The sequence below is a fragment of the Plecotus auritus genome (genome assembly GCF_963455305.1).
Source record: "Plecotus auritus genome assembly, chromosome: 1".
NCBI lineage: Eukaryota > Metazoa > Chordata > Mammalia > Chiroptera > Vespertilionidae > Plecotus > Plecotus auritus.
In genome coordinates, this window is record NC_137770.1 from 26,243,070 (window position 1) to 26,270,579 (window position 27,510).

Here is a 27,510-nt window from a genome sequence, read left to right on the forward strand (position 1 = left end):
GTGTTAACTTATTTAATCCTCACAACACTCCTATGAAGTATTATCTTTTTTTTTTTTAAACTCTTTTTTTTTTAATCCTTACCCAAGGATATTTTTCCATTGATTTTCAGAGAGAGTGGAAGAGAGAGGAAAGACAGAAACATTGATGTGAAAGAAACACATCGATTAGTTGCCTCCTGTACATTCCCCGACCAGGGCTTGGGCCTGGGAGGAGCCTGCAGCCGAGGTACATGATCCTGACTGGAGTCGAACCCAGAACCCTTTGGTCCTCAGGCCGACGCTCTATCCACTGAGCCAAACTGGCCAAGGCCACACAGATACTATCTTTGATGGATAAGGAAACTGGCACTCTATAGAGAGATTACTTGTCTTGGGTCACATTGTCAGTGGCAGACAATGGATTTGAACTCAGGTAGTCTAGTTCTAGAATCCATGCCCTTGTCCTCTGTACTATACTCTTTTTTATTTTATTTTATTTTATATAAAAGAATATTTTAATTTTTGTCCTTAGAAACTATAAAGACTATACATGATTTGGAAATGAGACTATACCAAACACTGTCCAAAGAAGAATGGTCCACTCTATGCCTTCTCTTTTGTCTGGTCACTCAGAAATATAATGTTATCAGCTATGATTGTTGTTGCTTGTCGTCTCACATTATTTTTATGCATATATTCACCATAGTCTACTTTCCCTTCCACATAAATTCGAGACCCCCTTTTCACATACTGATATGCCACATCTCTGAGGCCTGGTTGGAATACTGAAATTCTGTGCCATGTTGTCTTTTGACTGATGTCACCCATTGGGTATGCTTCATTGTCTTCTGATTTCCACATCTCATTTGTTGCTAGAGAAAATATTGTGACTGGGTTTTCCCCTTCCACCTGTCTCATGACAGGATCCTGACCAACTCGCCCCAGTAACTGCACACGATTCAAAGATCTTTCCAGAACCAAGCTGCTTACTACTTCAGACTCATGTCTTACAAATTTATGAAACACCTGCAATACAGGTCTTCGAAACATTGCTTCTGCTTTTCCTACAATCTAATCTTTAGTCCTTTCCAGACGCTCCAGCCGCACAGCTCCGAGCCCAGAGAACACTTCCCGATGTGGCCCTGACGCAAGGCTCGTGAGAGGAAGGAGTGTACTATACTCTTTTTTATACTGTTTGATTTTAGAGTCTTGATGGCTATGGGAGTTATATTGAAGTCCTATCGCAGTAAAGGAGATGATGCCATAGAAATTATTAAATCTCAACTCTTTATACAGCAGTGAATCTTAGAGAGATTACACAATTAAGCCCTGGAACTGGTCTCCAGGCTGCCTATTTCAGAAAAGGTTATAGTTGTCAGAGATAGTATGTAGGACTTTTCCTAGCCTTTATGATGTATGCCATAAATTTGGCATTGCTCTTATTCCATCAAGAAGCAAGAAACTTGCCTTAGCCGATTTGGCTCAGTAGATAGAGCCTGCGGACTAAAGGGTCCCAGGTTCAATTCTGGTCAAGGGCTCATGTCTCAGTTGCAGGCTTCTCCCCAGCCTAGACCCTGGTCAGGGTTTGTGCAGGAGGCAACCAATCGATGTGTTTCTCTCACATCAACGTTTCTCTCTGTCTTTCCCTCTCTCTCTCTCTCTCTCCCTAAAAAAATCAATGGAAAAATATCCTCGGGTGAGGATTAACAACAACAACAACAACAAAAAAAACACACCCAAAACAAGAAGCAAGAAACTTAAAAGTCCTGTAGCACAAGCCACATAAACTTCATTTTCTGCTTAGTGTTATTCTCTGAGGACTAGAAGTTTCACATTTAGGATCAGATTGGATGCCATCTAACTGAGGGAGTACCTAAAACAGTTAAACTGCCATTTGGCTCTACCAAGTCATATAACACATTTTGTAAGGTGCAGACCGTTGCTTTTTTTGAGAGATGATAGCAACTTTTCAGCATAGAGGAGACTCAATAATTGTGACCCCAAAATTTTGTGTCTGTATATTGTCTCTTTATAATAGACCCTTTTGGGAGCAGCTTAATCCATGTGTATTGGCAATGCTAATGTTATCTTTGTGATTTCTTTTCTGGAAGGACTTTAGAGATTTCTATGAAACTTGACACAGTTATTCCTCAAATTACCTATTCTCTGTGGATTCCATTGGGTATTTGTTATCAAAGGAACTGCTGCCATTTTTGTCTCCCTCTTAAAAGTTTTTCACACAATCAGACATAAAGTGTACCCTCTTTAAAAAAAAAACACAAAACTTGCTTTGATCCCTCCCAAATCTGAGCCTATAAACTTTCAGCTGTCTTATCTCTAAGTAACATTCTAGTGCTGATATAAGGTTCTGGGTTGAGTTAATATTGACAACCTTAATATATATTGACCCTAAAAGACAGAGTGAATTCAGTGCATTGTAGAATAGAGAGCATATATAATTTATACATACTAGGTCAAAACTCAGTGATAAGATATGAACATCAATGTATATTGCATTTTTCTTGGCAGTACCTTGGGTGGTTCAAATGAGTAATGACAATTGAAGTCTTATTCTGGAAACAAGTTTAATAACAGTGAAAGTTTACCCTTAAACTCTAGCTCTTGTTTGAATTGTTAATGACCTTGGCAGCATCACTTAGGACAGTGGTTGGCAAACTGCGGCTCGCGAGCCACATGCGGCTCTTTGGCCCCTTGAGTGTGGCTCTTCCACAAAATACTATGGCCTGGGCGAGTCTATTTTGAAGAAGTGGTGTTAGAAGAAGTTTAAGTTTAAAAAATTTGGCTCTCAAAAGAAGTTTCAATCATTGTACTGTTGATATTTGGCTCTGTTGACTAATGAGTTTGCCGACCACTGAATTAAGATGATAAGTACAGTCTCCTCCTTTTGTTCCTTTCCTTGGCCTTCCTGCTGAGCTCATCTTCCACAGGGCCCATTAGTTTATCTGATTGGTAACAGCAAAAATGACTTTTCTTTCATGCCCACTGCTTGTTATTGGAATGACCCAGAGTTCATTTTAATTATGTAATGCCAACATGATGATAATAATACTTGCTTTTAAAAAATCCACATTTTTATATAACTATTTCTACTTAGGTGAATTACTTCCAGAAGGCAAACATAAGGGAAAAGTGACTCCATTATCCTCTTTGCTTGTGTTAATTAGCACCAATTTGCTTTGTGGAGGGAAACTATCTTGGGGCTTTGGATCTGAGAAGATGAAAGCCATGTTATTGCATTTTGTAATTAGCAATAAAGCAAATGGCTGTTTGTGGTATTCCTAGGGTGGTCGGTAGATTAGAAGTCTTTAGGGAGAATGATGCAGTCTCTTTGTCTGAAATATGTCATAGGGCACCTGTCAAGCTGAAATGGCTGTAAGAAAGATTTGGAGAAAAAACTGAACAAGTTTTCTTTTGCAGCTGCAGCTGTGATCCTCGGCTCTCTGTTGGCATTGAAGGGACCTGATGTTTTACGTTATTGGTATGTTATGAAAAATAGCTCTTTTTATTATCTTTTTGTTGGGGATGCTTACATCCTTTTTGCCCCCCTGTCTATCCTCTTTCCCCTTAAAAATAGACTTGGACATATTTCCAGTCATGCCGGAAAGTACCTTCACAGAGTTGGCAGTGGAATTCATTCATTTGGGAAATATTTATTGCCTAATTATAGTCAGTGCCAGACACTGTTTCCTGCCGAGTCAAAGTCGGAAAAGGCAAAAATCTGCATATAAAAAGTTCTTACCATGAATGAGGAGATAGATGGTCCAGAGAGAGAAAAGTTATTATAGGTGAATGTAAGGTGTTTGAGGGAGCCCAAAAGAGGGAACTCCAAATTCTAGAGGGGGTTGAGGATGACTTTTGCCAAGTGAACAAGGGAGGGGAATGTTTCCAAATGGCAGGAATATAATGCACATTCTTTTTACTACTTTTGTGAGAGCCCAGCACCTAGGAAGGTGGTGGGGCAGGCATGATATGTGGTCCATGGTATAGAACAAGGGTTGACAAACTTTTTCTATAAAGGGCTAAAAGTAAATATTTTTATTTATTTTTTTTAAGAATAACTACTTTCATTCTTTTTAAAAAATATATTTTATTGATTTTTTACAGAGAGGAATAGAGACTTAGAAACATCGATGAGAGAGAAACACTGATCAGCTGCCCCCTGCACACCTCCCACTGGGGATGTGCCCGCAACCAAGGTACATGCCCTTGACCGGAATCGAACCCGGGACCCTTCAGTCCGCAGGCTGACGCTCTATCCACTGAGCCAAACCGGTCAGGGCTAAAAGTAAATATTTTTAGCTTCTCAGCCTATATAGTGTCTGTCACAACTACCAAACTCTTTTAGTTTAGGACAAAAGCAGGCCTAGACAATATGTAAATGAATGGGTGGGGCTTCATTCCAATAAAACTTTATTTAAAAAAACAGGCAGTGGGTGAGATTTGGCCCGAGGACAGTTGTGTCTGAGTCCTGGTATATAAATCCCTCTCTTCACCCACAGAGGTACACCCAGTATAGTGTTTCTTTGGAAGTCTTACTATCTCTTCCTGACTTCCTTTAATTTTTGAGAGATGGCTATCCTGTTCCATAATGAGAAGCTGTAATGTGTAACTGGCAGGTGTCTATGTGTTCTCCCTTTCACATAGGTGGAATCACAGTATCTGTGGTTGCATTCTTCTTCACAATTAAGTTCCTCTTCGAGCTCGCCGCACGTGTAGTCAGCTTCCTCCAGAATGAGGACCGTGAGCGCCGAGGGGACCGGACTATTTATGACTACGTGCGGGGAAATTACTTGGATCCCCGGTCTTGCAAAGTCTCCTGGGATTGGAAGGACCCCTATGAGGTGGGCCACAGCATGGCCTTCCGAGTGCATGTAAGGGAATGTTTCTGTCTCCATACCCATTGGGGTTTCTGAGTCACTTACTTTTCAGAGCCCAGTTCAGTCTGTTAGTGGTGCTGGCCTAGAATGTTAACATTTTTCTTTGTTTTTTCAGTCTCTCCCCGGCACTTGGGAATTGTTAGTATCTGAAGAGTCACGAATTTCTCTAGCACTTTGGTTTAATGGGTGCTTAGCTTTGAAAAAGTATAAACTTAATGTTACTTCTTCAAAATAAGAAAAATATTACTAAATAGAGTTGGTGTTGTTGTAGATTTAGAGGTTGGTAAACTATGGCCCAAGGCTTAAATCAGGCACACCTCCTATTTCTCTAAATACAGTTTTATTGGAATACAGCTACACCCATTCATCTTCCTGTATTGCCTATGAGTAGTTAGCCACAATTGAATAACTGTGTATGACCAATAAAGCCAAAATTATTTACTCTGTGGCCCTAGAAATAGTGGACTGCCCCCCTGTGATGACTTTACTATAGTACCATGCTTGGTTTTGTAGCCAGAAACCCCCTAGCCTTGCCTGGTGTTTTAGTTCACTCAGTGCCAGTGGTACCCACTGACTTACCTTTACATTGGAGTAGCAGTGATAACATAATAAGAAGGGCTGGTAAGAAGAGGCAGCATTTGTGGAAATGTCAAGCTGAAATTGATTTAATGGTATATCTTACCCCTGTCCTCGAAACAAGTTAAGAATTTGTTCATGATTTAATGGTTTTCTTTGAAGTGTTAAGAGAATTTCTTTTTCCCTGTGTCTGCAGGACTATAGGAGGGGGTGGGTACTGGGTTTTACCAGCTACCTCCTTGCTCCCTACAGTTTTTTGAGTTAGATGGTTAACGATTTTCTCCCGCTATTCACTAATGGGTGCCCCTCTTCTTCCCACTGCAGTTATTCTATAAGAACGGGCAGCCTTTCCCTGCACATCGGCCTGTGGGACTAAGAGTTCACATCTCTCATGTTGAGCTAGCAGTGGAAATTCCAGTGACCCAGGAAGTTCTCCAGGAGCCCAGTTCCAATGTGGTCAAGGTGGCCTTCACTGTTCGCAGGGCTGGGCGTTATGAAATCTCAGTGAAGCTTGGTGGATTAAATGTGGCCTACAGTCCCTACTACAAGATTTTTCAGCCTGGTACATTATTCTCCCCGCCCCCTTTCTTCCTTTCTCTCCTTCCCTCCCTCTTTTTTCCCCCTTTTCCTTTTTCTTTGTAATTACACCTTTTTTTGAATAATACCTTTATTGAGATTTAATTCACATGCTATAAATTCATCCATTTAAAATATACAATTTAATGTTTTTTAAAATTCATAGAGTTGTACAACTATCACCACATTCAATTTTCGAGCATTTTCATCACCCCATGATCCTGTACCTGTTTGTAGTCACTCCCCATTTTCCCCAAATGCCCCAGATGTAGGCCACCACTAATCTGCTGCTTCTGGATTTGCTTACTGTAGCTACTACTTTACTGTTTACATTTAGATCAGTGTAATCATAACATACGTGGACTTTTTGTGACTGGCCAGTTTCACTTAGCATAATGCTTTTAAGATTTATGCATGCATGTTTTAGCATGGATTAGTACTTATTTATTTTTATTTCCAAGTAATAGTCCATTGTGAAGAATGCTGCAGTTTATTCATCAGTTGATAGACATTTGGGGGTCATTACTTTTGGCTGCTATGCATAATGCCGCCGTGACATTTGTGTACATTTTTGTGTGGACACACATTTTCATTTCTTTAAGAGTGGAATTGCCGAAACCGGTTTGGCTCAGTGGATAGAGCGTCGGCCTGCAACTGAAAGGTCCCAGGTTCGATTCCGGTCAAGGGCATGTACCTTGGTTGTGGGCACATCCCCAGTAGGAGGTGTGCAGGAGGCAACTGATCGATGTTTCTCTCTCATTGATGTTTCTAACTCTCTATCCCTCTCCCTTCCTCTCTGTAAAATTCAATAAAAATATATCTTTATTAAAAAAAAAAAAAAAAAAAGAAGAGTAGAATTGCTGGGTCATCATCCAGGTTAAGTTCTTAAGGAGTAAGGGTGAATAGACAAACGGTAAATTCTTCTGATTTTTGAAAACTTTTCAAGTAAAACCACCTTGACTTAATCCTACTCTTGCTGCCATTGTGTGTTTTACTTTTCATTGAAGAGTTTTTCCTCAAGCTTCTGGTATCTAAGAGTTCAGGCTTGTATCTCTACTGTTTCACCCCCTTCATGTCCTTTATGTCAGATAATAAATGCTCACTGACTTTGAAGCCTAAAAGTATAATCTCTGACTCCTGCTTCTGCAACATGTCTCTTTAGTGTGTCGAGATCTTGTCTGTCCTATGTGTCCTGCCATGGCTTCCTTTTGAGGGTGTCATTTTGATATCTACAGCAGTGATAGGACCATGGAAACTTTTGGGGTCAAACCATAACAAGAAGGGTCTTAAGAAAATTTGTGTATCTTTGCTTGACTAGTCATCAATTTTCTTTCTCTTAAAACAGAGGAAGGCTGACAAGGTGGTTCCCAAGCCATCTCTCTCTCCATATATCTCATTCTTTGTTTCAGTGTCTCTCTCACAGACTCCTTTCCACGTGAATTATTATCAAACTACCTACTTGCCACCAATGGAGAACATTTCATATCCTTATAAGGGTGTACCAGTCCTTTTATTAAACTCTTTCTTTTGAAATAATTATAGGTTCTTATGCAGCTGTAAGAAATAATAGAGAGATCTGGTATACCCTTGACCCAGTTTCCTTCAATGGCAACATCTTAAAAATATAGTATAGCCCTGGGCTGGTGTGGCTCAGTTGGTTGAGTGTTGTCCTGTGCGCCAAAGTGTTGCCTGTTTGATTCCCAGCCAGGGCACATGCCCAAGTTATGGGTTTGATCCCTAGTAGATCGATGTTTCCCTCTCCCTCTCTCTAAAATCAATTAAAATATATATATTTTAAAAAAGGGAAGTACAACTCTTTAAAACAAACACAGTACAATATCACAGCCAGGTTATTGACATCGATACTGTCAATACACTGAACATTTCCATCACCACAAGGATCCTTCATGTTGCCTTTACATAACCACACCCATTCCTCCTCTCCCACCCACCTCTTTCTTAACCCCTGGTAGTCCCTGAGCTGTTCCCCATTTTTATAAATGTTCTCATTTCAAGAATGTTATCTACATGGGATATATAACTTTTTAAAAAATCATTATTGTTGGAAGTATTACATATGTCCCCCTTTTTCTCCCATTGACCTCTTCTACCCGCCCCCACTCCCTACCCCAGGCCTTCACCACCCTATTGTCAGTGACCATGGGTTATGAATATATGCATGTAAGTTCTTTGGTTGATTTCTTCCCACCTACCCACCCTCCCCTGCCTTCCCTCTGAGTTTCGACAGTTCCATGCTTCTATGTCTCTTTATCTATTTTGTTCATCAGTTTATTTTATTCATTAGATTTCACATATGAGTGAGATCATGTGATACCTATCTTTCTCTGACTGGCTTATTCGCATAGCATAATGCTCTCTAGGTCTATCCATGCACATACTTTTGTTCACTCAGCAGAATTCCTTGGAGATTCATCCAGGTTGAATGTATCAATACTTGGTTCGTTTGTATTGCTGAGTAGTAATTACATGTTGTAAAGATACCATAGTTTGTTTAACTATTCACCAGTTAAAGGGCATTTAGGTTTTCTCCAGTTTTTGGCTATTGTGAATAAACGTATGAACATTAATGTACAGATTTTTGTGTGAACATAAGTTCATTTCATTGATAGAAATGCCTAGGAATGCAATTGCTGGGTCATATGGTAATTTCATGCTTAGTATTTTTAAAGAACTGCCAAACTCTTCCAGAGTGCCTATAGCATTTTACATTCCTACCAGAAATGTGTGAATAGTCCAGTTTCTTCACATCCTCAGCAACATTTGATATTGTCACTAGTTTTCATTTTAGCCATTCTGGTAAGTGTGTAGTGGTTTTAATTTTCACTTCCCTAATGACTAATGATGTTGAACTTTTTTTCATGTGCTTATTTGCCATCTCTGTATCCTCTTGGGTGAAATGTCTTTTCATGTCTTTTGCTCATTTCCTAATTGGATTTTTTGGTGTGTTTTTTTTTTTACTATTGAGTGTTGAGAGTTCTTTATATATTCTACATACTAGTCCTTTGTTAGGTAATGTGTTTTCTCTCAATCTTCAGCTTTTCTTTTTATCCCCATAATGGGGTCATTCACAGTACAAAAGTTGTTCATTTTGGTGAAGTAAATTTTATCAGTGTTTCCTTTTATAGATCACTAGTGTCCCGGTGCACTAATTCATGCACATTGAAAGGAAATTAATTAGAAGAAATATTTTAATATCGCTATTTGCCCTTTCTCTATGATAGAAGTGTCAACCAAGTTCATGATCGACAATGACAGATCGAAACACACGCGTGCGATTGGCGCCAGCAAGAGCTTTATGTGAATCGTGCATGCGCGAGTCAACTTAACCTTTTATATATATATAGAATAAACTTGCTTAATTAGACCTGCTTTCTGATTTAGCTAAACTTTTTCCAGCCCAGTGAAGCACCTCAACTTCTATTTCAGGTAATTGTCAGCAACACAGCAGTAAATATCAACACAAAGATTATTATTGTAGATCACTCAGGGAGAACCAAGGATAAAATATTTAACTGTATCAGTGTTTGACTATATTCTGCGCATTGAGAAAACCTTGAAGTCATTTTCAAGTTCCACCATTTCTTACTTCTTTTCAGTTTAACATTTGGTTAAACTGTAAAATGTTTGCACCTGGCTATAAAGCAAGTCAGGTTCCTGGGCTGAAGAAACTCCAAGGACACTAGTCGCTAGGAAGAGGAAGCCGGGCATTGCTACATGATGTCATTACCCGGTGCCCACAGCGACTGTTTTTGGGCTGGGCTAGGCTGTGGGCTGTGTTTTGTGCCATGGGGTCTTGGCAGCATTGGCTGAAATTTGGTGGGGTGTTGCTCCGGGGTGGTGGTGGGCCTGTGTCCCACTTGTGGGAAGCCAAGTGTTGGTTTGTCAGCGCCAGGTCAGTGGTGCCATTTATTTTTAAATGGCCAATGTGTGTCATGGCAGCTCCTGCACTGAGCATCTGCCCCCTGATAGTCAGTGCTCGTCATAGCTACCGGTCAGACGACACTTAGCCTTTTATATATATATATACTAGTGGCCCAGTGCATGAAATTCGTGCACGGGAGGGGGGATGTTCCTCAGCCTGGCCTGCACCCTCTCCAATCTGGGACCCCTCGAAGGATGTCCTACTGCCAGTTTACAGGGATCAGGCCTAAACCGGCAGTCGGACATCCCTCTCACAATCTGAGACTGCTGGCTCCAGCTGCTCACCTGCCTGTCTGCCTGCCTGATTGCCCCAACCACTCTGCCTCCCTGCCTGCTCGCTCCCAACTGCCCCTCGCTGCTGGCCTGCTTGCCCCCAAATGCCCCCCCCGCCAGCCTGATCACCCCCAACTGCCCCCCCTGCTGGCCTGCTTGCCCCCAACTGCCCCCCCTGCTGGCCTGCTTGCCCCCATTTTCCTTCCCCACTGGCCTGCTCACTCCCAACTGCCCCCCTGCTGGCCTGCTCACTCCAAACTGCCCCCCCACTGTCCTGGTTACCTCCAACTGACCCCCACTGATGGCCTGCTCACCCCCAACTGGCCCCCCTGCTGGTCTGCTTACCCCCAACAGCCCCTGCCATCCCATCCTGGCCTGATCACCCCCCGGTGACCCAAGGTCCCAGCCCCTTCTTTTTTTCTTTTTTTTTTTTTTTCAGTGCCTCCTTGAGGGGAGGCCAGGGAGGGTGGGAAGCTTGGCTTCCTCCATCGCCGGGGGCAACCCAAGCCTCCTGCTTGCTCCAGCTCTGTGGCCGCCGCCATTTTTGTTGGGATTTATTTATTTTCTATAATTGAAACTTTGAAGCCTTGAGCGGAGACCAGGGCCGGCCAGGGCAGGCGGGAAGCTTGGCTTCCTCCATTGCCGGAGCAACACAAGCATCCTGCCTGCTCCAGCTCCATGGCCGGCTGCCACCTTGGTTGGGTTAATTTGCATACACGCTCCTGATTGGCTGGCAGGTGTGGCTTGACATAGCGGAGTGATGGTTAATTTGCATGTTTCTCTTTTATTAGTGTAGATAGATATTTAGTGTCTGAGAGCTCTTTGACTAGTCCTAGATCCTGAAGATTTTATCCTGTTTTTTTCCTAAAAGTTACATAGTTTTACTCTTTATATTCAAGGTTATGACCTGTTTTTAGTTCATCTATAATAATAAAAGTGTAATATGCAAATCGACAAAATGGCTGAACAGCAGAACAACCATCCGGACGACCATGCTACGACACACACTGGCGCCAGACCAGCCAAAGCGGGTGCAATGCTATTGGTCGGGGGGCTTGCCATTGCCCCACAATCACCCCGCAGAGGGAGGCCCAGGCCACCAGCCGGCAGGGTGATCAGTCGGCAGGGGGAGGGCTCCACAATCGCTCCAAAGAGGGAGGCCCAGGCCACCCTCTACAGGGCGTTTGATCGGGGGGCTCCGTGATCGATGGCCCCGCAAAGGGAGGCCCAGGCTACCTGGCTGATGCCGCTGTGGTGGGTGGGTGGGGCCTCCCTATGTGGGGCGATTGATTGTGGGGCTCCCGGACTGCGAGAGGGTGTAGGCCGGGCTGAGGGACCCCCACCCTCCCCGAGTGCACGAATTTCGTGCACTGGGCCTCTAGTTTTTATATAAGAGACTTGGGTCAAGGTTTTTTTTTTGTTTTGTTTGTTTGCATATAGTTGTTCAGTTGCTCCAGCACCATTTGTTGAAAAGGCTATCTTTGCCCTGTTACATTGCTTTTGCACCTTTGTCAAGGATGAGTTGGGTGTATTTGTAGGCGTATATTTCTGGGTTCTTTGTTCTGTCCCATTGATGGATGTGTCTATCCCTCCACCAATATCACAGTCTTGATACTGTAGCTATATAATGAGTCTTGAAATTGAGTAAACTGACTCTTACCACTTCACTCTCCTATTGCATAATTATTTTAGCTATTCTAGGTCCTTTGCCTTTCCATATATATTTTAGAATAATATTGTCTAAAGCTACAAAATCTTGCTGAGATTTTGATAAGAACTATGTTAAACCTTTATATCATTTGGGGAGATTTACATCTTTACTGTGTTGAGTCTTTCAATTCATAAGCATGGTACATCTCACCATTTATTTAGACCTTTTTTATTTCTTTCTTCAGTATCTTATTGTTTTTAATATACAAGCCTTGTATATGTTTTATCCGATTTGCATCTAAGTATTTAGTTTTTTTTTGTGTGGGTTTTTTTTTTTTTTTTTTTTTGCGATTTTTTAGCGCTTTGTTTTAAGGCCTATCTCACTTGTAGATTTCTGATAGACTCTAGGCCAGGGGTGGGCAAACTTTTTGACTCGAGGGCCACAATGGGTTCTTAAACTGGACCGGAGGGCCGGAACAAAAGCATGGATGGAGTGTTTGTGTGAACTAATATAAATTCAAAGTAAAGGAGCGGAGGGGAGAGCAAGCGAACCGGATAGAACAGCTGGATCCGGCCCGCGGGCCGTAGTTTGCCCACAGCTGCTCTAGGCATTGTGTCCGTAACTCAGTTCTGTTTTCTCCAAGTTCTTCTCTCATTTTCTTCAGTGCTTGAAGTAGTTAGGAATTTGTAAAAATGAGTCCTTAAAGTTTATTTGAATTAATCTCTTTGTTTTCTATCTTTTTCTCCGCCTCTTAATGGTGTTGTTTTTTTTGTTTGTTTGTTTTTTAATATATTTTTATTGACTTCAGAGAGGAAGGGAGAGGGAGAGAGAGATAGAAACATCAGTGGTGAGAGAGAATCATTGATCAGCTGCCTCCTACACACCCCACACTGATTGGTGATCGAGCCTGCAACCCAGGCATGTGCCCTGACCAGGAATTGAACCGTGACCTCCTGGTTCATAGATCGATGCTCAACCACGAGCCACGCTGGCTGGACCTTAGTGGTGTTGTTTATACCTTGGAGTTGGGCTGGGACACAGCTCTCTTTGTGCCCTGAAAAGCACCTAACTGTTAAATTCCATTTTCTTTATTCCAGGAATGGTGGTTCCTTCCAAGACCAAAATTGTGTGCCATTTTTCTACTCTTGTGTTGACCTGTGGGCAGCCACACACCCTTCAAATAGTGCCCCGAGATGAGTATGACAACCCTACCAACAATTCCACGTCCTTGAGAGATGAGCACAATTACAGTTTGTCCATTCATGAGGTAAGCAGCCTTCGCCTTCTTTCTGTCTGTGTTCCTTTCTCTATCATTCTTGCCCTTTCTAATTCACTTCCATCTCTTCTCTCCTTCTTCCTGACTTCTGTGCTGTCCTTCCTTCCTTCATCTGATAATACCTATCTCATTAGTAACTACGCGCCTTAGATTAGCTCATAGATAGGATAGTTCTTTGTAAAGAGTAAATTAATGTGCAAATACGGAAAATTATATATGTTTAGTGATGCTGTGTTTTCCTTGATTAGCTCGGTCCCCAAGAAGAAGAGCAAACCGGTGTCTCATTTGAGAAGTCAGTGACATCCAACAGACAGACCTGCCAGGTCTTCTTGCGACTCACCCTGCATTCTCGTGGTTGCTTTCATGCCTGCATTTCGTACCAAAATCAGCCAATCCATAATGGCGAATTTGACATTATTGTCCTAAGTGGTGAGTTGAAAGAAAAGCTATGATTTGTTCTTTGCATGTCTATGCTCTTTTGATGACCTCACAAGCATCTGCTATTTGAGCCACACTTAGCTCAGAGTCCTGTGGGCTAAAAGTTTAATTTTATTTTTCTTCTCTGACTCCTACTCTAAACTTTATCCCTTATTATACTTCAGAGAATGAGAAGAATATTGTTGAACGCAATGTGTCCACCTCAGGAGTGAGCATTTACTTTGAGGCTTATCTTTATAATGCTGCCAACTGTACCAGCACACCATGGCACCTCCCACCCATGCACATGAGCTCTTCCCAGCGCCGGCCTTCCATGGCTGCTGAGGAGGAAGAAGAAGATTCACCTTCTGAGTGTCACACCCCTGAGAAGGTGAAGAAACCGAAGAAGGTGTACTGCTATGTGTCACCAAAGGTTGGAACTCCCATTCTTGCCTCTAAATCTCCCAGCCCCAGCCTGCATGTAATTGGTAATAGTCTGAGAATCACACAAGATCACTGACTTGTAGGGTTTCTAGGATGCTAAGAGAGGTTACTTAAAGTGAAGCAGCAGAGAGTGTGCCACCTCTTCTGCTGCAGATGTTTGGTTTGGACGAGATTTAAGTCTCTGTCTAGAGATTCATGTGCCTTGGAATTTTAGGGAACCTGTGGCATTCTGCCCTTTGAGTGATTCTGGGAAGATTTTTCAAGGCATGGCTCTTAGAGCTTTAAAGAAAGTTACTTTAAAAGTTCCTCCTCACTAGTATAAAAATTACTGTTGTACCCTTGTGCTTTTTCGAAACAATTTGATCTTTCATTCTGTGATCTGTGAAACCACAATAAGTGGATGTCACCATCAGGCTACTGGATTAGAACAGAGAACTTTTGGCAGAGACAAGGAGGTGAACTTCCCAACGGCCCTGAGCTAAGAGGTGCTTTGTGTTAGAGATTTTCTTTTTAATATTTGTATTTTGCTTGTTCATTCAAACCTCAGAAAAATGAGACTCTTGAAACCTCCCATTATACCTTTAATCTCATAATCAAAACTGAGTTCTAATACTATTCTCCTTCAGAAAGCTTTGTTACGTACCATTTGTCACTTAAAAATCTAGCCTTAATTTGGCCCCGGGGAATGGTAATGAGGGACTAGTGGTGTATAGATGAAACAGGATTGGTTATGAGTTGATAATTGTTGAAGTTGGTGAAGGGTTCATTATACTCTTTTTCTCTTCTTTAGTATGTATGTGAAATTTTCTTTAATGAAGAATTTTTTTAAATTTAGAAAAAAATCAGCTACTACACATCAGTTAACAGATTTTTTAAATTTAAAAAAAATTCTGGCATTGTTTTTTTTCTTTTTGTAAATGACATTAAGAGATCCTTCTTTATTCTTAATAAGGAATTTTTATGAACCTTTTTGTATGAGACTTCACCCCAATCACCTTTCTATCCCCCACCGCCTTTTCCCTGGCAAATCCTTGGTACCATTTAAATAGGGATAAAGCAATAGATACGGGCCACTGCTGTTCCCTGTCCATTGACTTAAAGAAAGTCTCTCTGAGCAGCACTGAGCTGAGCAGAAGTAGATTTTTATTGTTTCCAGGTGAAATAATGTTCTCTACTCATAAAGTGAAAACCTGAGCTCAGATATTTATAAGTGGTAGTAAGACTTAAATGTTAATAGTATGAAATATCTTTATGTGAAATTGCACTGTCAGAGTATTATTTTTAATTTGCCTATTTTAGGAGGGTGATATTATTTATTTGATTTCAATACTGACCTAAATTATCCTTTTTGTCCATAGATGAAAAGGGTTATCATGAGAAGTATAGATGGGGACTCTGATTTTGAGTTACAGTATCCAAATAGAGCCTTTTTATTTATCATTCACTTCGTTTTTTGTCTTTTGGCCCACCAGCAATTCTCAGTGAAGGAGTTCTACCTGAAGATCATTCCCTGGCGCCTTTATACCTTCCGAGTGTGCCCAGGAACCAAAGTAAGTGGGTCCTTACATCTGGTTCTTGCTGAGCAGGCTTCAGCCCTGGAATAGCTCAGCCTGTTAGCAGTTATCTCATGAAATGTCATGAAGAATACAGACAGTATAGTAAGACATGTCTTACAGGAATTTAGAAGCAAGACAGAATAATGCAAGAGTTATCTTTTTCCTTAGGACTAAATTAATGGAGAGGGTATTAATAACTTTGCCCCTAGCTTGATCTCCCAGTATATTGAAGCTCTTTTAGAATCAGTATTTTCATATATTAAATTTTTTTTTAAACTTTTCTGAGCTTTTGGAATCTAAAGGCAAATCACTTTCCTCCACCCAGTTTGCCCAACCTCTTCAGGTAGTTATTTGCTATTTTACAGATCCTTTCTATTTTCATCCTGCTTATATTCTTTGTTAGAAGGTTTGTAGTGTTGCCTGTGATCCTTACTAAAGGCAGTCTCTGGGACTCAAATAATTTAAAATAAAATTTGAATTGAGAGCACTGAGGTGAAAAACAAGGAAATGTACTCCTGGTAGGTACTCATTTGGAGAAACAGGCTTAACTTGTTTTTGTTGGTTGGTACAGAGCATAGGGTTGTGGGTGGTTTTTGCTGGAGTTGAGCATTTTATAAATTAACTCCTTTTTTTCTCTCCCGCTTTGCTAGTTTTCATACCTTGGCCCCGACCCTGTCCATAAGCTCCTTACACTGGTGGTAGATGATGGCATTCAGCCTCCTGTGGAGCTCAGCTGTAAGGAGAGGAACATCCTCGCAGCCACTTTCATCCGTTCCCTCCATAAGAACATAGGTAAAGTTGGGCAGTGACCGCAGCTACTGTGGGTGCCTGAGGGTGTAGAAGTGGCCTGCACACATGTCTTGTAATAAGGCTGTAATCATGATGAATCTTGCGGCTCCTCAGGAGGCTCTGAGACCTTTCAGGACAAGGTGAACTTTTTCCAGCGAGAGCTTCGGCAGGTACATATGAAAAGACCACATTCCAAAGTCACCCTGAAGGTCAGCAGACATGCCTTGTTGGAATCGGTGAGTAAAGTTTCATCTCTGTCAATAGTTACAAAGTTTTTCAGCTAGGAGCCTCTTTGATATTTGGTTATATTCTTCAGGTTATCTTTTTCATGAAACCCAAACTTCTCTTTAAACATACCTGTTAAAGACTATTCTGTTTGATTATACTAAGTTTGGGGCAGATTTGTTGGAGGTATGTTATTAAGGAGAGAGACTGGTTGACACATTGGCTTTAGAATCTACTGAACTAGCTCCTGAATAAACTTATGGAACTCCTATGCAGGGCAGGTATAAGTAGTTGTTACAGAAGAAAGTTCTTGTTATTGAATCCCTGGAATAGAAGAGCTCTTGTTGGATTACAAGGCAATGATTTTTGTTGTCACTCTGGTTTGATGGAAAAGGAACACCTGATGTGTGTCTGTCTCCACTGCACAGACGCTGGCATAGTTCTTACATTCCCCAAGAATGAGAAGGCTTGGTCCCAGTCCAAAATGTGTTTGTGATGTTTGGCTCTGGTAGGTGTGATTGGAAACCTCTTTTCTCAGCCACATTCTCCATGTGGTATGGCTCCCTGTCTGAACCTAGCCTTTGGATAAAGACGTCTAGCAAATAGACTGTATTTTACCAGAAACCAGGACTCCTTGGCTCTCTTGTTGACAGCTTACTAATCTGAGCCATTTTTAGTTCTTTAAGCATTTTTTCATTAATAAAATGAGGATTGTAAAAAGAAAAGCAAGCATCAACTTTTCAACAAAGTAATGGTGTAAAGATAAATTAGATTATTTTTAAAAACCTTAAATTTCTTCTGGAGATACATGTATTTTAATTATAAAATGGTGTTATTAAAGCTTGTTTATGAATAATAGATTGCCTCCAAGAACTAGTAGACAATAGCATTATTCTTGTTAACACCCACAAGATACCAGCCAGTGTTCTGATACTTCCCTCCTTTCACTTCTTTTCAGTCTCTGAAAGCCACTCGGAATTTCTCCATCTCAGATTGGAGCAAGAACTTTGAAGTGGTTTTCCAGGACGAAGAAGGTCAGTTTTGAAATTTCATATTCATCTTTTTAAACTCCACTCTCACTTCTATTCTATTTCTTACCCCCTCTCCACAAAAAACAAAACCCCCTTGAATACACCCCAGTTTCTTTTTCCAAGGGAAAAAAAATCATTAGTCAAGGTAAAAAGGGTGGTGTTTACTGGCTGGATGACTTGGTGGATCTTGTAGAGCACGGACATACAAGGGCTTGGAGGGAAGAGCTCTGTGAGTTTGAACTAGAAGGGCAAACTTTTCACCTTTGTAGAACTAAGAGAAATGTCCATTTCCTGGGATATCTCATCTCCTGTGTTTCCACACTAGGGGGTATTAGCTTAGTGACCTTTAATCCTATAGAAGGATGGGATTGCAAAAAAATGTCCAGTTTATGTGGGTTGGAAGGGGAAACAGTAAGGTAGTGGAATGGAGGGAGTGTGGAGAGTATAAAATAATGAATTAATGAACAGACATGATAGGAGATAGTAGGCAGAGTTACTTTTTATTTTCATTATATTTTTCAGCTCTGGACTGGGGAGGGCCACGCCGGGAATGGTTTGAGCTAATCTGCAAAGCACTATTTGATACCACCAATCAGCTCTTTACCCGATTCAGTGACAACAACCAAGCATTAGTGAGTCTGTGACTTCCCCATGGGTGGGTGGAAAATGTAGATTGTTATAATACAGTAGACTGACGAGTTTGAGATTATGAATCTGGGAATCTGACAATTTGTGCCCTGTTCTTAGCTACAATATGAACTAATCAATTAACCTCCCTCTGCTTTGCCTTCATTATTTCATCTCTAGGATAAGAGAAAATGCAGACAGATGAATATTTTACTAAAAAGCATTCTAATGCAATGGCCATTCTACTAATTATAATAATAATTAAGCCACTTTCTCAAAACATGCCTGAAGCTGTTAAATTCTGTACTAGACCTTTGACTAAGCAGAGGTGTCAGGAGGAGAGAAGTGGACTTTGGCTGAAGGAAGTTCTGGTTTAGGGAAAAGGCATCATCACATCATGCACTGATTGCTTCCATACTCAGCCAGATGAAGCCACAAACTTAATGTAAGATTCTTCAGCCTAATGTAAGTCCATCTTTGCCCTTTATCCTCCAGTCACTTCAATTACTCAGTAGTGGCTACCAAAAGGCCAATACCATTTGGATGGGCTTTTGGTAGCCACTACTGAGTATTTGATTTAATACTGAAATTCTTGCTCTCTTGGAATGGAGTTAGGAGGGAGGGTCTTTCCAGAACTAGGCTATAAGAAAAGTGGCCCAAAGCTTTTTAATATCTTTTTATTTGACAGGTGCACCCCAACCCTAATCGCCCCCCTCATCTACGCTTGAAGATGTATGAGTTTGCGGGGCGGCTCGTGGGCAAGTGTCTCTATGAGTCCTCTCTAGGAGGAGCCTACAAGCAGTTGGTCCGCGCTCGCTTCACCCGTTCTTTTTTGGCCCAAATCATAGGACTACGTATGCATTACAAGGTAATGTCTGAGATGTGTCTTTTCTACTAAGGCCCCTGGCCATGAACTCTGGAGTCTCTTCACTCTGAGCTAATTATTCTTAAGGTTGAATGGGTAAGTGGTTCCTAGCAGTCGTAAATTTCATTTCTGGGTAAGAGTAGTCATGTTCTATTCTGTCTTTCTGTCTCCTCAGTACTTTGAAACGGATGACCCAGAATTCTACAAATCTAAAGTTTGTTTTATCCTCAACAATGACATGAGTGAGATGGAGCTGGTCTTTGCAGAAGAGAAATATAACAAATCAGGTCAATTGGATAAGGTGAGAAAAAGGACCAGAGCCTGCAGGCCCCATGACTCCCACCCTCTTCCAGAGCAGTGCAGCCTAATAGAACTTCCTGCAATAATGGGAATGTTCTCTGTTCCTGCTGTCCGCTGAGCACCCAAAATGTGGCCAGTGTGACCAAATAACGGAATTTCTCATTTTATTTTATTTTCATGAACTTAAATATACATAACCACCTATGACTAGTGGCAGCCATATTGGGCAAGGTAGGTTTAGGTCTTTGCATCCTACACTTTATGATCTGGCCCATTTTAGTGGAGTAAAAGACACATGAACCCATCTATCCCGCCTATTTCCTTTCTAGTAGAAAAAGAACTTAGTGATAATGCAGTGTCACTGCACAAGGAACTTTGGAGGGGATGGCATACTTATCTCAACTTTAGTGGTGTTGATATAGATGACTCCTATTTTAACACTACCTGTATATTTTTAAACCTTTTATTACAAAATTATTAGCCCCAAGTATTTCTGATGCAAATGTGGTTCTGTTTTCATTGTAGTGCTAAACAAAATCATATGATAATGATGAAGCTAAAGTTGCAGTAACATACAATTGAAAGCAAATAGCAATGACTAAAAAACTGTGACCACTGATTGATACCGTTGTACTGATAATTACATACCCTTTGTAACTATTGTGGGACTATAAGGGAAGGATGTAAGGGAACAACTGATCCCTTCTTAGAATTTCTAAAGAGATTTCTTCACTACTTATCTGGCTTTATTTGTTCTCAATTGGCTCGGGTTTAAGAGAAGAGGTTGTGATGGTTTAATTTCAGATCATAGAGACATTGAACTGTTGCTAACAAGGGACCATAGTATCTTCTTTCTGTTGCATCACCGCTGTTTGACTAGGTCAGAGAAGACCCCCTCAAATCCCCCCTCAGAAATAACTAGTAGAATACAGCAATAGTGGTAGGAACCCTGAAGCTTAGTAACTGTACAAAACCAAGTGTGTTGAAAAGCTGAATGCACAGCAGAAACTTGCAACTGTGATGGACTTCATTAATGCTGTGTTTGTGGGACATACCAAGCAGCTGTCATCTTACAAATGCTCATCCGCAGCCTCTCCCTGTCTGTCTTTTGCATCTTATTTTAGGTTGTAGAACTCATGACAGGTGGAGCTCAAACCCCAGTCACTAATGCGAATAAAATCTTCTATTTAAATTTGCTGGCCCAATATCGGCTGGCCAGTCAAGTGAAAGAGGAGGTGGAACATTTCCTGAAAGGTGAGATTGTATTTGCTCTTAGCTTTGATATGAAAGTACCTGTATCATGGTGTGGGTATGGTTTTAACTGGGCTACTTTGTTTCAGGCCTGAATGAGTTGGTCCCTGAGAACCTTTTGGCTATTTTTGATGAAAATGAGCTTGAGGTAAGTGCTTATATTCACAAACCCCCATTCTTGACTCAATGTTTTAATTTTCCCACAGGAACTTCTGTTATGAGATGTGGAAAGCCCTTTATGCAAGGTTGATTTCACTTTTATCACTCTTCCCCTGCATTGACCCATTCTTCAGCTTTTAAAAAGTTAGAATGTGTCCTAGCTGGTTTGGCTCAGTGGATAGTGTCAGCCCATGGACTGAAGGGTCCTGGGTTCAATTCCAGTCAAGGGCACATACCTTGGTTGCAGGCTCATGCTGGAGGCAACCAATCAATGTGTCTCTCTCATATTGATATTTTTCTCTCTCTGTCTCTCCCCCTCCCTCCCATTCCCTCTAAAAGTCAATGGAAAAATATCCTCGGGTGAGGATTAAAAAATAAATAAAAAGTTAGAAAGTGAAAATTAGAAACCAGTAAATAGCTAATTATTTTTGAAGAGGAATACTTAATATTCACCTATTTATCAAATATTATTGATATTGGTTGAGTACTAAAGGATTAATATCATGTACAGTCTTTGATGTTTAAAGATGACTTAAGGGAATAATAGGACATATTTATTCAAGGACTATTTATTGAGTGTCTCCTGTATGTCATGAGTAAGACAAAGTCACTGCCCTCATGGGACGTTCCAGTGAAGAAGACATATTTCAACGTTTGGGACCACAATGCTATACAGTTAATATATTCTTTTTTTTTTTTTTTTTGATTTTTTATTCATATATATTTTATTGATCCTTCACAGAGAGGAAGGAAGAGGGATAGAGAGTTAGAAACATCGATGAGAGAGAAACATCGATCAGCTGCCTCCTGCACACCTCCCACCAGGGATGTGCCCGCAACCAAGTTACGTGCCCTTGACCGGAATCGAACCCGGGACCCTCCAGTCCGCAGGCCGACGCTCCATCCACCGAGCCAAACCGGTTTTGGCTAGTTAATATATTCTTATCTTAGATCCTGTAATAACCAAAATATGGCTCTATGATGGTAAATGCCATTCTATAAGTAGCAAAATACAAGTTTGTATCAGGTGTGAACAAAACATAAAATCAGTTTGTTTTTACCTGCTGCTCACAGATGATACATATAATGCAAATTATTAGTTTCAACTTTCCATACATAGCTTTTATGAGGAGTGTGTTTTTTGCAGACTGTTTCCTGTATGGAGAAAGTTCTTTAAAAATGAAAAAACAAAGTTTAGGTGGTTTTTTACAATTTTTATTCTTATTAACTGAACTGTTTTCGAGAACAAGACTCAAAGTCTTGTGCAATTTTCATCACATTTTATACTTTAAATATGAAATCTAAACAAAATGAACTCTCCATCTCTCAGCCTAAAGTTTCTAATAGAAACCTAATGCTGTTATTTTGGGGGCTGAGGAATAGCTACTGGTATATTTGTTTGCATCCTAATGCAAAGCATTTATAACAATTTGTAAAAGTGAGTAGGAAGGAAGGACACAGTCTCTTACAGTTCCACATGCTGCTCTTAGTTACTCATTAGCTTAACAAGTTCTTTTTGAAGGACTCAAGGCTCCTAAGGCTTAATTTGAGCTTTTCTTATCTCTTGATTAGGATGTATCATTCTTTATAGCCATTGGATGAGTACTCAGTCTGTGAAGTAACATGCAGGATTCTGAACCAGATTAGGACATGAATAAGATGTTTAGGGCTCTGATCTCATTAATGTTCTCATTTTTTGGCATGCTTTTTAATTTATCTGATCAAGTAGGGGCTGGGCTGAAGGGAAGGAAGGTAGTAAAAGTTCAATCCACAAAAGGATGGATCCTGGGGAAAAGGAAAGGCCATCTGACAGATTTATCAATGGGCCTGGGGGTCTTCATCAAAGGGAAAGGGCCTGCTTTTCTCCCTGGTGCTTCTAGGCTACGTCCAGATCAGACTGTCAGTAAACTTAGTTCCCTTTTTGTCCTTTGTTTCCATTCAAAATAATCCACAGCAGCAGTTCTTAATTAGGTGTGTGCATCAGAAATGCTTGGGGGATTTTTTCAAAATACACAAGTTTGTAACCTACTCCTAGAGATTCTGATTCAAAAGGTCTAGGGTAAGACCACAGGCATCAATATATTTTTTTAAAAGCTGTGTGATTTTCCCTGGCTGGTGTAGCTCAGTTGATTGGGCATCGTTCTGTGCACTGAAAGGTCGCCAGTTTGATTCCTGGTCAGGGCACATACCCAAGTTGCAGGTTCAATCCCCGGTTGTGGTGCTTGCTGGAGGTAACCACTCAATGTGTCTCTCTCACATCTGTGTTGTTTTTTTTTCTCTCTCCCTCTGCCTTCCTCTCTCTCTCAAATCAGTTTGAAAAACAAGAACATACTTTTTTTTTAAAAAGGCTGTGTGATTGTTAGCACATTGGTTAGGAAACTTTGGCCTATTATAATTGATTTTCCTAAAGCAGTATTTTGGCATTGTGACCTCACCTTTTGTCTTTTTCCTGGTGTTTTCTTTTCTTTTTTTTTTAAAATATATTTTATTGCTTTTTTACAGAGAGGAAGAGAAAGGGATAGAGAGTTAGAAACATCGATGAGAGAGAAACATCGATCAGCTGCCTCCTGCACACCTCCCACTGGGGATGTGCCCGCAACCAAGGTACATGCCCTTGACCGGAATCGAACCCGGGACCCTTCAGTCCGCAGGCCGACGCTCTACCCACTGAGCCAAACCAGTTACGGCCTGGTGTTTTCTTTATTCCACATTTTTGCATATTAACATAGGTAACCAACCTTATGTTGGGTCTTGGTTCCTCTCAGTGTCCTAGTAACACCTGACTATCTTCTCCAGCTACTGATGTGTGGGACTGGGGACATCAGTGTGGCTGATTTCAAAGCCCACGCAATGGTCGTTGGTGGCTCATGGCATTTCAGAGAAAAGGTAAGTGGGCCAGATTTCTTTTAGTTGGATTTGTGCCATGTTGTAAAGAAAAAGTTTCAGAACACAAAAGTTGAAGCTCTGGCCGGATGGCTCAGTTGGCTGGAGTGTTGTCCCGTACACCTAAAGATTGTGGGTTCAATCCCTGGTCAGGGCACATACAGGAGGCTCACACTGATAAACCAGGGGTGGGAAGCCTTTTTTTCTGTCAAGGGCCATTTGAATATTTATAACATCATTCATGGGCCATACAGAATTATCAGCTTAAAAATTAGCCTGCTCTATTTGGTAAAATATTTAACTAACTCACCCCCAATGCCTTGGCAGGGCCAGACCAAATGATTTTGAGGGCTGGACATTCCCCACCCCTGCTCTAAACATATCCTTGGGTGAGGGTTGAAAAAAAAAAAAGTTGAGAAGTCAGAAAAGCAGACATATCAACTGGGGAAAAAATGATATATGTGTGGGAAAGGCAAAAGGGACCCCTGGTCTCTATTGGCTATCGTGCTGATTACCACGGGAACAGTGCATTGGAAAGTCAAAGAAATAGAACCAAGCATTCGGAGACTTCTCTCCTGACTGTGTGACAATGCAAACTCCTAGAGAGTTTGTCAGCTCTAACCATTCCTATCCCTGTCCTGACAGAGTGGTAACTGGGCCACACTCCCACTTTGGGGTGTCCTGTTGCTTCCTTGCCCTGAGGTTAAACCCTGGGCTGCATACTGGTGTGACCCCAACCTTGTGCTCTCCCTGCCAGGTCATGAGGTGGTTTTGGACCGTGGTTTCCAGTTTGACCCAGGAGGAGTTGGCTCGACTGCTTCAGTTCACGACAGGCTCCTCTCAGCTACCACCCGGAGGCTTTGCGGCCCTCTGTCCCTCGTTCCAGATTATTGCTGCTCCGACCCACAGCACGCTGCCAACTGCACACACATGGTAGGTATCTGACTGCCCAATGCATGCTTTTGTGAGGGATTATTTTTCCAGCCTTTGTCAGTGGTTTTGAGTTAATCACTTTTCCCCTTGCCCTTCCAGTTTTAACCAGCTGTGCCTCCCTACGTATGACTCGTATGAAGAGGTGCACAGGATGCTGCAGCTGGCCATCAGCGAGGGCTGTGAGGGCTTTGGCATGCTCTGACCACTCTCCTGCCATCCTCTTGGCTCCTGTGCTTTCTGGAGCATCTGGGTGCGCACAACAGACATCATAACCACTGATGCTAACAGAACACATAACCATCAACCAGAAGCTGCTGCATGCTCCCCAGTGTCTGGAGTATTTGGTCACCTACAGGCCTTGTCCTTCCCTCTCCCCCTTCCTGTCCATCCTCTCCCCCCAGGCCACTTTGGCATGGTATGTATTCTGAGCTACTCGTTCAGTCACGAGAAGAGGACCGTGCTGCTGTAATTCCACTTGGTTCTTAGATCTCAGTAGCGGGAGCTGCCTCATTAGCTGAAGGAGATTACACAAAGGGCTCAGCTCTCATTGGGGAGCTGGTGCCCTCGCCTTGCTATCCTCCTCTGCTTATGCTCCTTCGGGGTCCCTCTGTGGCCCCCATTACTTGACCTGAGGTCTGTGAGTCCTTCTTGTGGGCAGAGTTATTGCCTCTTCTCAGCAGGAGCCAGGAGAAGCACAGATAGGAAGAGGCCCACATGCGCAACCTGGTTTTGTCCCTCTGCACGATGGCAGGCATAGGCGTTGGCCCTGGACTACCTCTAGTGGGGACTGAGAACACAAATGGATCTTTCTGTGTGGTTCCAAACTGGAAAAGGAGCTTTCCCTGCAGGCATTTCTGGAAATGGTCATTAATCTCTAAAGAATTCTAAGCTTTTTCTTGAGGTTGAGCCAGTGAGAAAAGCAGACCTAAGCATGTGAAAGATAGCTGGGCTGTGGCCTCCAGTGCTGAATCTGCTTCTCCTTTAAGGTTGGGGCATGTCTAGGCATATGGCTGGCTTGAAGACTACTGATGCTTGTCCCTAAGTTTGTTCTTTATGCTGAGGTATGGCTGGGCCTGGTCACCTGTCTCCCAAGTTATGCCGTCTGCCAAGAGCTGGGATTCTTTTGCTTTCTACTGAAGAAAATTTTGGAGCAAGGAACTGGGATCGTAAGAATAGCATGCCAGTGATCCCTGCTTCTCTCTTTGCTTGGTGTTCTCTGGCAGCACTGGGGCATGGGAAGGGGACCAGCAATTCAAGTGTTTTCACAGGTCTTTTGGGTCAGGTAACTGAGGTAGTGAAGGGAAGTAACTGGGGCAGTTAAACACCTAGCTGCCCCAATTACTTCTCTTCACTCCCTCGGTTACCACCAAGGGCAACTAAGAAGGGAGGAAGATATATTAGGTTCACTATTGAGTGATGATTGAGGAGAACCTGCTGCTGTCTCTTGGATGATGGCAACATCCTTCTTCATTACAATTTGAATGAAAACATTTGCAAGACGCAAAACCTCATCAACTGTCCCACACGTCTGTTTTTAAGAAGGCTTTGCTGCAATCTACCATTCCCAATGGGGCATTCAAGTCTGAGACTATTACAAGCCATCTTTATCGCCAAAACCAGCAAGTACACAGAGTCCAGAGAGGAGGCAGGACTGTGGCATTGCCTTGGCCTCCTGGAAGCAAGTCTGAGCCCTCCTGCTCCCAGGGATCACAAGGAACAAGCCCTTCTGAGCTGCTGCTGTTAATGCCTGACCTCACTCCTTCGCAGTCGTCATTTGTCCTTCTTGGTGTGGGTGCTGACCTCACTCATTCTTGGGGTCCAGGATCCAGTGTCAGGGCCTCTACACCACAAGGTCCTGCATGCCACATGGTCACTGCTCTCCTCAGGGACCAGGACAAGGTGCTGCTGCTTGCCCCAGTGTTTCCCATGAGATATGTACAGGCAAGCTTTGTCATCACCCTGGGAAACATGATGCTGCCCCTCGGCCCAGAGAAGGGTTTCCAGTGGGGGGCCCGTGGGCTGGTTCTGCTGTCTTTGGCAGTTATTCCTCTTCTGGATTCTGCTTTCACCCCTCCAGCAGCTCTCCACAGACTGACGCTGGAGCTCGATTTGATTTTCTTGGCTAGACCTGTCATTTTAAGCTCTGGTCATAGCACTTTTCAAAGCATCCTGGGCACCACCACTGCCCAGCTGGGGCAGCTGCATCCCTGTGGGGGTCCTGAGCTCCAGGACCTTTGTTTAACAAAACCCTTTGGTACTGTTGTGGTTTTTCTATTCTTCCAATTTGTCCTCTCTCCTAACTGTTCAAATGTATCTTTGCTCTTTTGGGCCTTTCTTTTACCTTTTTTTTTCCCTTCTAATCCTGCTTTGGTACTAGCCAGTGTGGGGAAAGGTACAGTGTGTCAGAGAGAAGTAGTGTGTGTTACTTCTCGGGCAATTTTCTATTCACATTTCTTATTTTGGCCAGTTCTTTTATTTATGCCCTTGTGGCCCAGGTACTTTGGGGGTCAGCTAACCTCCTGGCCTTCAGTGTCTTTGAAGGAGACCAGGTACAAAGTGAACACCAAGGAGAACATCGGCATGGCTCTAGAACTTCAGCGGAGACCAAGCCCTGCTGCAAATTTGTCAGGCCAGGCAAAAGGGCCAGACAGTTGCAGTGACTGTGTAAATATTTTGTACAGTAAATAAATAAATGTTTAAAAGGACTAAGGAGTAGAAATATTTTTTTGCATTTTCCCAAGAATTCCTTCAGAAGCAGGCGGCTCAGGGTAGGATGTACACTGGGAGGCCCGCCTGTCCCAGGCCTCTTGCCCTTTCACCCTTCCCTGACTGCTGTCCATGGTGCCGGGGGGGGGGGGG

General features: G+C 42.2%; 2 protein-coding genes across 3 annotated transcripts in view; one reads left to right on the forward strand and one right to left on the reverse strand.

The window, feature by feature from the left end:
• The window catches only part of AREL1 (apoptosis resistant E3 ubiquitin protein ligase 1), a 47,329-nt gene extending 19,973 nt beyond the window's left edge, over positions 1–27,356 (forward strand). Inside the window, exons 3-20 of one of the 2 annotated variants that reach the window (XM_080678040.1) lie at positions 3,418–3,478; positions 4,645–4,871; positions 5,778–6,015; positions 12,993–13,162; positions 13,420–13,600; positions 13,774–14,021; positions 15,505–15,582; positions 16,239–16,380; positions 16,492–16,613; positions 17,561–17,636; positions 18,156–18,265; positions 18,949–19,128; positions 19,301–19,426; positions 20,550–20,679; positions 20,766–20,824; positions 23,632–23,721; positions 24,476–24,651; positions 24,751–27,356. In XM_080678040.1, coding sequence (XP_080534166.1) covers positions 3,463–3,478; positions 4,645–4,871; positions 5,778–6,015; positions 12,993–13,162; positions 13,420–13,600; positions 13,774–14,021; positions 15,505–15,582; positions 16,239–16,380; positions 16,492–16,613; positions 17,561–17,636; positions 18,156–18,265; positions 18,949–19,128; positions 19,301–19,426; positions 20,550–20,679; positions 20,766–20,824; positions 23,632–23,721; positions 24,476–24,651; positions 24,751–24,853 — 2,472 coding nt within the window. In that variant the 5' untranslated portion in view covers positions 3,418–3,462 and the 3' untranslated portion in view covers positions 24,854–27,356. The remainder of the gene's footprint in view (positions 1–3,417; positions 3,479–4,644; positions 4,872–5,777; positions 6,016–12,992; positions 13,163–13,419; positions 13,601–13,773; positions 14,022–15,504; positions 15,583–16,238; positions 16,381–16,491; positions 16,614–17,560; positions 17,637–18,155; positions 18,266–18,948; positions 19,129–19,300; positions 19,427–20,549; positions 20,680–20,765; positions 20,825–23,631; positions 23,722–24,475; positions 24,652–24,750) is intronic. The other variant, XM_080678041.1, reaches the window with a different exon arrangement.
• Positions 583–1,063, reverse strand: LOC308258223 (single-stranded DNA-binding protein, mitochondrial-like; the record flags this gene model as incomplete). Its single annotated transcript, XM_080688532.1, has 1 exon — positions 583–1,063. Exon 1 carries the CDS (start codon positions 1,027–1,029, stop codon positions 583–585), a length of 447 nt encoding a protein of 148 aa, XP_080544658.1. The 5' UTR covers positions 1,030–1,063.
• Positions 27,357–27,510: the final 154 nt, after the last annotated feature.